This window comes from Malania oleifera, chromosome 5 (assembly GCF_029873635.1).
Source record: "Malania oleifera isolate guangnan ecotype guangnan chromosome 5, ASM2987363v1, whole genome shotgun sequence".
NCBI lineage: Eukaryota > Viridiplantae > Streptophyta > Magnoliopsida > Santalales > Ximeniaceae > Malania > Malania oleifera.
In genome coordinates, this window is record NC_080421.1 from 48861432 (window position 1) to 48869934 (window position 8503).

General features: G+C 38.8%; 1 protein-coding gene across 1 annotated transcript; it reads left to right on the top strand.

Moving 5' to 3' along the window:
- Nucleotides 1-6368: 6368 nt before the first annotated feature.
- On the top strand, nucleotides 6369-7032 carry LOC131155224 (glycine-rich protein 5-like). Its single transcript, XM_058108211.1, has one exon. The coding sequence runs from the start codon at nucleotides 6432-6434 to the stop codon at nucleotides 6810-6812; it is 381 nt and encodes a 126-aa protein (XP_057964194.1). The 5' UTR covers nucleotides 6369-6431; the 3' UTR covers nucleotides 6813-7032.
- The last annotated feature ends 1471 nt before the right edge of the window (nucleotides 7033-8503 follow it).

Below are 8503 nucleotides of genomic sequence, written 5' to 3' on the forward strand. Positions count from 1 at the left end.
AAATAAGAAAAAAAAAACTATTATAGGGAGCAAATTCCCACCTTAGCAACCCAAATTTGTTTATTTGATCCAAAATTAAAAGATCAAAGCCTAGGTCCTCACCCTAACTAATATACTCAAATCCAAAATAAAATCATCAAACTGATGAGTGGAGGGAACTCACTCAATCACTGGTTGTGATTGAAACTCAGTGAGGAATTGCACTCAATTGATTTCAATCTAAAAAATAATACAGAGATGGATTCAAGATACACAAACTCTCTCTTCTCACTGGTTATTCACCCTCACTCCACCACACATTACATCACACACACACACACACACACATCTATTTATAACAAAAGATGGATAATAGGTAGAATTAAATTCAAACAAGTAGGCTGAAGTTGGTGAAGAGTTGGTGGCCGCCGATCTCCAATATCAACAGAACCGGCTGGTTGGTGCAGCTGCTGTCGTCAAATTTTGCTGCCACTGTCAAGTTTACTCTTCAACATCCCCCCTTAAACTTGACTCTCCTAGTTTTGTCATTCTGAGTATTGTCTTCAATCTTGCAAAAATATCATGCCTGGGTGGTTTCGTGAAAATGTCCGTAATTTGATCATACGTTCTGTAAGATATCAACACCACTTCTTTCTTCTTGACATGCTACCTGATGAAATGATACTGAGTATCAATATGTTTGCTTCTTTCATAGTAAACTGGATTTTTTGCAAGTGCAATCATTGATCGGTTGTCGATGTAGACTTCTGTAGGGTTATCTTGAAGAAATCCCAGATACTTCAGTACATTCCTAATCCATATACCATGACAAACAGCTGAGCTGGAAGCAACATACTCAGCTTCACATGATGATAGCGTTACAATGGGTTGCTTCTTCAATGACCATGTAAACATTGTATCTCTCATGAAAAATGTGAATCTCATCGTTCTTTTTCTATCATCAAGATCTCTTCCCCAATCGCTATCTGAATAGTCGATAAGTTTGCAATCACCTCTTGATGAATAAAACATACCATCAGTGATGGTACCTTTGACATAGTGGAGTATCCTTTTTGCTGCATTCAGGTGGGACTGGTTAGGATTCTCCATGGACCTGCTAACAAGTCCAACTCCATAGAATATGTCTGGTTTAGTGCACATGAAATACCTCAAGCTTCCAACCAGACTCTTGAAATATGTGGGGTCAACATCTCCTTGCTCATTCTTTCTTAATTCCAATCCCGTTTCAACTAGAGTTGTCACAGGATTGCATTTGTCCATTCCAAACTTGTTCAGTACTTCTTTTGCATAATGGCTCCGGGAGATCTAGATTCCTTTCTCGCTTTGCATGACTTCTATGCCAAGAAAATGAGTCATCTGGCCAATATCCGTCATTTTGAATTCTTTGACCATGCTCCTCTTGAAAGCAACAAACAACTCTGGATTGTTGCCGGTGAAAATTAGATCATCAACATATAGGCGGGATATCATCATGCTTCCGTCTGCCTCCATCTTCATGTATAGCGCATGCTCGTAGGGACACTTCTCAAATTCATTCTTCTGGAAATAGTCATCAATCCTCGTGTTCCATGCACGAGGTGTCTGCTTCAAACCATAGAGTGCTTTCTTCAACTTGTACACTCTATCTTCTTTTCCCTTCTTCACATATCCAGGTGGTTGATCGATATAGATCTCTTCTTCTAGAAAACCATTCAAAAATGATGATTTCACGTCCAGTTGGTAAATCTTCCATCCATTTTGTGCTGATAGTGAAATTAGTAATCTGATGATTTCAAGCCTGGCAACCAGGGCAAATATTTCTCCACAATCAATCCCTTCTTTCTGCTTGTAGCCTTTGGCGACAGGTCTTACTTTGTATCTATGAACTTCTCCTTGAGCATTCTTATTGGTCCTATAGACCCATTTCACACCAATAGTTTTGCGGCCCTTCGGGGGATTTGTTAACTCTCAAGTCTTGTTCTTCTCAATGGATTGAATCTCCTCATCCATCGCTTTTCTCCATTTTTCTTCTTCGTTAGCTTCCTCAAAGCTAACCGGATCGCTGGTCAACAACAGATAGTATAGAGTAACATATTCTTCTATAGGTTCTATAGTTTCATACAGATTAGCTAGATTACGAGCTCCTCTATGCCTCATGTCTAAGATTTCATGCTCAATTGGTGATGGAGATTCATTCCTCTATGGTGAACCGTGTAGAGGTGTCTCCAGCTTTGGAACTTGTGACTCGATAGCCACTTCTCTTGTCTGTATGGGTTCTTCTCCTTCAAGGATCAATTCCACATCTTTGGAAGATTCAGCCTAGTCCCACTTCCAAGATTCATTTTCTTCAAAAATGACATTCTGACTGTGAATGATTTTCTTGTTGATGAGATTGTAGAGCCAATATCCCATGGTACTGTCGTCGTATCCAACAAAGATATATTTTTCTCCTTTATCTTCCAACTTTGTCCTTTTTGCCTTTGGGAACTTAGCGTAGGCTGTGGAACCAAAAACTCTACAATGACTCACACTGGGCTTGTGGGTACTCTAAGCTTCATGTAGTTTCTTTGTATCAAGACTCTTCGTAGGACACCAGTTGAGTAGATAGACTGCACATAACACTGCTTCTGCTCAAAAACTCTTGAACACATTCTTATCCTTTAACATGCTCCTGGCCATGTTAAGGATTCTGCGGTTCTTCCTTTCAGCTATACCGTTCAACTGGAGAGTATAGGTTGGTGTGAACTATTTTTGAATCCCTTGTTGCCTAAGGAATTCCAGGAAAGTTTCGTCCTTGTACTCTCCTATTTGGTCTGATCGGAGTGACTTGATCCGATAGCCACTCTGTTTCTTCACAAAAGCTTTGAACTCTTTGAACTTGTCAAACACCACTGACTTCCTTTTCAAGAAGTAAACCCAAGTCTTCCTGCTGTAATCGTCGATGAAGGTGAGGAAGTATCAATTATGTCCATTGAAAATGGTCTCAATGGACCACACACGTTTGTGTGTACTAGCTGAAGCGGCATGATAGATCTCCAGTCAACTTGCTTTCCAAAGTTGTTTCTGTGTTGCATGCTCAGAACACATCTTTCACATATCATATTTGGGTGGTGGATGTTGGGTAAGCCTTTCCCCATCTTCTTGCTTCCCAATTGTTTCAAACTTTCAAAATTCAGATGTCCATACTTGAGATGCCATAGCCAGTCTTTAATGATAGCGCTTAAACACCTTCGCGTATCATGTTGAATGGCGAGTGGAAACATTCGATTCTTTGCCATTTGTAATCGAGTAACGAGCTTACCTCGAGCATCTATTTTCACCATCTGCTTTTCTCTAAGGCTAATTTGGTAGCCTTTCTCCACAAGCTGTCTAAGACTAAGTATATTAGTCTTCATGGTTGGCACATAGTACACGTTGGAGATAAAATCATGGTCTCCATCCTTCCTCTTAATTAGGACATTTCTCCTTCCTCGAACTGGGACTTTAGATAGATTGTCAAATGATATCTCTCCCTGAACTTTCTCATCAAGTTCATTAAACAGGTTCTTTCTTCCAGTCATGTGATTGTTGGCTCCAGAATCAAGGTACCAAACATTTTGGTCTTAGTGGGTTGAATTGTGTGCCATCAGCATCAACGATTCTCCTTCGACTTTCTCCTTTTCTGCAAAGTTAGCATTTTCATTTACTTCGTGATTTTGGAGATTACCTCTGCACTCATTACTGTAGTGTTCGTACTTATGGCAGTTGTAGCACTAAACATTTCTCTTGTCTACGTTCGGATGGTTATTGTATCCCCCTCTTCTTCCTTCTCCTCTATCTCGCGGGACATAGTTTTGCTGATTGCGTCCTTCTCTAATGGGACCTCTTTCGCCTCTGCCACCTTGTCTAGAGTCAAAATTTCCATAATTTATTCCACGAGATCTTCAGCCTCGTCCTCTCCCTTGCTATGATATCTCCCTTTTATCGTATCTATCTGTAGTGAGGGACAACTTCATTTGAAGGGCTTGCTCCTATGCTTTATCATCACTCCTTCTGTTGATTTTCTGCTCATGGGTTTGGAGTGAGCCCACAAGTTTTTTTACGGACATGGTTTCCAAATCTTTTGTTTATTCCATGGTCACAACTATATAATCATATTTTGGATCCAGATATCACAAATTTTTTTTCACAAATTCTCTTGTCGTTGAGAGTCTCTCCATTTCTTTTCAAATGATTTGATACTACCATAACTCGTGTATAGTAATCAGCAATAGATTTAGTAGATTTCGTTCTTAAGGATTCGAAATCACCTCACAATGTTTGAAGACGAATCTTCTTTACTTTGTCTGCACCCTTGTGAGTTTGATAGAGAGAGTCCCAAACTTCTTTAGATATCTTGGCAGAGGTGATGATTTCAAAGGTGACCTCATCAAGGTCTTGGTAGATTATGGACTTCGCCTTGCAATCCTTCTTTCGATCAGCTCGCAAGATCGTTCATTGAGCATCAGACATAGTTGCTTCGACTCCTTTTGATGGACTTTCTCTATACTCATCTTCAACAATGTCCATGACATCCTGAGCACCTAGAAGGGCTCTCATTTGAATAGACCAGTTGTCATAATTCTCCCGGGTCAACTTTGGAATGACCGTTTGAGTAGCACCATTCGCCATTGAATTTAATATATAAAAAACAGAGAGATTGGGATTTCTTTTGGCAAATCAGATGCTACCAATGTGTTCAAAAGGTCAAAAAACCTTGGGAATCAATTTTTGGTTGCAAAGAATCAGTTTAAAAATCACTGAACTGGCTAAAAAAAAATTCTGAACTAGTTTAACTGGATCGGTTTAATTTAAAGGAGATAAACAACGTTGGAGATTACCGTTAGTGCCACGTGGTGGCTTCTGGGTGTGCCGCATATTGCGATTGGACCCAGGTCGGTCAACCGGGTAAGATCATGCTCGCGGGTCACTGGTTCGAGTTTCTAGGTCGAGTTGTGGATCGAGTTCCAGGTCGGATCTCATCAGTCGAGTTAAGAAGACGTGTGCAAGGTGCGTGTAGCGCGTGACTTTGCCAATTAGCACTCTCGCCAGTGCGTGCAACGCGTCTACATGATGTGTCATCTGTTGGCGCGTGGGAGCACGTGTGAGGGCTCCCAGACTCCGTTTGAAGCACGATTTTCACCATTGGAATTGTCTCGACACAAATTTCACAATGGTATGCTCAATTTTGGATTTTGAACAACTTCAAATCTGGGGAAAAAATTGAATTTCTCTCTGTTCGCCTCTATTTGGCGAATTTCAGCGAATTTGGACGCTCTAATACCACTAATGGTTGGAGAGGATTCACTCAATCACTGGTTATGATTAAAACTCAGTGAGAAATTGCACTCAATTGATTTCAATCTAAAAAATAATACAAAGACGGATTCAAGATTCACAAATTCTCTCTTCTCACTGGTTATTCACACCCACTCCACTACACATTATATTACACACACACACACACACACACACATCTATTTATAGCAGAATATGGATGATAGGTAGAATTAAATTCAAACAAGTAGGGTGAAGTTGGTGAAAAGTTGGTAACCGTCGATCTCCAATGTCAACAGAAGTGACCGGTTGGTGCGGCTACCGTCGTCAAATTTTGCTACCACTGTCAAGTTTACTTTTCAACACAAACTAAATTTGCTCATCTTGACCCATCTGAATATAATTTCATATACTTATCAATAAACCAGTTGCCTCAAACTCCTCCAAATAAATATAAAAATGAAGCGTCCATTTTTGCTATACGTCATGGCAGTGATGAGAAGTCAATTTAAACAAAGTGAGTGGGTAATTTAGAGAGGGAAGATTGTAAATTCCTCAAATGCCTGAACCACCCTGCAACTGTGGCTCCCTAACATTGATATTTTGGGGAGCCTGACACCATTGGACGTCATTTTCACCAGCATCTGCTTGCAACTAATCTCACCTTCTAATCCTCTGGAAAATCACAATTAACCCTCCCTTAACTAGCTGCATGAAATCATTTTTGTAGGCTTGCATAAAAGATTGGGAGAGGAAAGAAAAGAAAAGAAGAAAAAAATAAGAGGAAAAAATTTTTTATTATATTTTTTTACATATAAAAAATTACTAAAAATAAAAATTTATCCTAATATAATTAAAAAAAATTAAAAAATTATATGTTAATGGTATATCAAATTATTTTTTTATTTATTAATTTGATATTTTTAATTTTTATTTTTTAATAATTAAATATAAAAAATTAGATTCCTTTGTATTCACATTTTTCCGGGAAAACCATGGAAACCGAGACTATACGGACTTGCATTTAACTTCATTTAAAACCCACAACTGCCCCAACCCCTCCTTTCTTCTTTAAAAGGGCATTTTCCCACAACACTCCACTCCAGGTGTAAAACAGAGAGAGAGAGAGAGAGAGAGAGAGAGAGAGAGAGAGAGTGATGGCAAGGTGGTGTGTAGTCTTAGTGCTTGCAATGACAGTAGTTTACACTACTGCAAGAAATGTGCCAAGTGACGCCGGTCTCACTGACCAAAAGAACTTCATCGCTTACGGCGGCGTTGGCGGCGTGGCCGGTGTCGCTGGAGGCCTCGGCGGGATCGGTGGAGCCGGAGGAGTGGGTGGACTCGGTGGACTAGGAGGACTCGGTGGTGGGGGCTTGGGTGGTGTTGGTGGCGGAGCTGGGGGCTTGGGTGGTGTTGGTGGCGGAGCTGGGGGCTTGGGTGGTGTTGGTGGCGGAGTTGGGGGCTTGGGTGGTGTTGGTGGCGGGCTCGGCGGCGGTGGCGGAGCAGGAGGTGGTGCCGGTGCTCTTCCTCTTCCATGAGTTCCTGCTAGCTTTTGATTTGTGTGGTTGCTTTTAAGTTTTTTATATTTTTTTGGTGTTCTACTGCTCTAGTCGTAGTAGCACTGTTTGGCAGTTAAGTCAGTTATCCGAACGAAGTTATGTTTTCTGATTTTTCGTTGGTGTCATTCTCGATCCGAGATTTCTATATTGTGATAAGTCTTTAATGGAATTAAATAATATATAGTTTATTTTGAAGCCTCATGCATGTGTTCTTTTACTTTGGTTCTTTTGGGTATGGCGATAACTTGCTGCACCATCTAAGAAAGATGGTGTTCAAACGCAACAGTCACCATGCATGCGCTGGTTAAAGAAGAAAACTAGAAGGGAAAAAAAAATGAAGGCTAGACTGGCTGAGTCTTTCTTTTTTGTTTTTTTTCTTTCGGCCTTTCTTTGGCCGGTCAGGAAAGATCTATGGCAATCTGCGCAAGCGAAGGGAGCTCCATCAATTGAATGTTAATGCAGTCATCAGTAGCAAGCACTGCCCGCCTCATTAATGGGATATCTGGGTTTCACTATATATTTAATGCACGATGTTGATGTAGCTAAAAGAAATTTTTAATTTGAGAAAGCATTATCCCTGGGCGATCTTATCACGAGTCAACGTTTCATTATTCCAATGTCTTGTTCGAGTCGGGGAAACATGCATCATGAAAAAAAAAAAAAAAACTGAGAATATAAATTTACTTTTTTACTTTTAATTATCAACTAGAAAAATTATTGTTCTTGGGTACAATATAAAATAAAAAATCCTGCCCAGCCCACTTGCTCAAGTGGGAAGGGCGAACTTGTCATGGTTTGATTCCCAACTTATGACTTGCACGATGAATTATTAGGAGTGGGTCAATGGACCGGCGGCAACATTTTCACTCTTATAAGTTTGGTGCCACACTGGGGGTCCAAAGAACTCGTCAGTGCGGGGAGTTTTCACATCATCAAAAAAAATAAAATAAAATACGTACGAAATAAGTTTTAAAAAAATAATTTTTAAGACTAATGGTAACAATACAAAATTATAATAATATATAATTATAGTTTAGAATATGAACGTAAGCACAATTTTACTATTAGTAAAGGCATATAGGAAGAACATATCATATAGGACAAAATATATTTAAGTATAGGTCTTTGTGTATTTTTAGTGAGATTAATTATTAATTAAATCACGACAAAAATATATCAACATAACTTTTTTAGTTAGCAGAAAATTTAAAAAATACAAAATTACAACGATATATATATCATTTTAGCATGGAACTAAACATTACATTCAAATATATAGAATACCAAAAATATTTAAGTATAACTTTTTTTGTATATTTTAAGTGCCATTAATTGCTATTTAAATCACTTAAAGAAAAAGATTATCTTAGCTTCCTTAATTAGCCAACAATTTTAACAATAGGGAGGAATTGTTTAATCAAAGAGAAAAATTTTCACTAGTTGCCGAAAATGATTCTTAAAGGGAGCGCAATAAGACTCACTTTTTCTACTGGAGGTCCAACTATCATGTATTAAAAAATAAAAATTGGATGAAAAGAAAACAAAACAATAATTGAGAGAGAAGTCCAACTATCATGCATTAAAAAAAATGGATGAAAGAAAACAAAACAATAATTGAGAGAGAAGAAGATGGGTCGTAGTACAAATAATATTTAGGCATAACTTTTTGT

Coding starts and splice junctions, on each gene's coding strand:
- LOC131155224 (XM_058108211.1), top strand. CDS start 6,432: ATGGCAAGGTGGTGTGTAGTCTTAGTGCTTGCAATGACAGTAGTTTAC.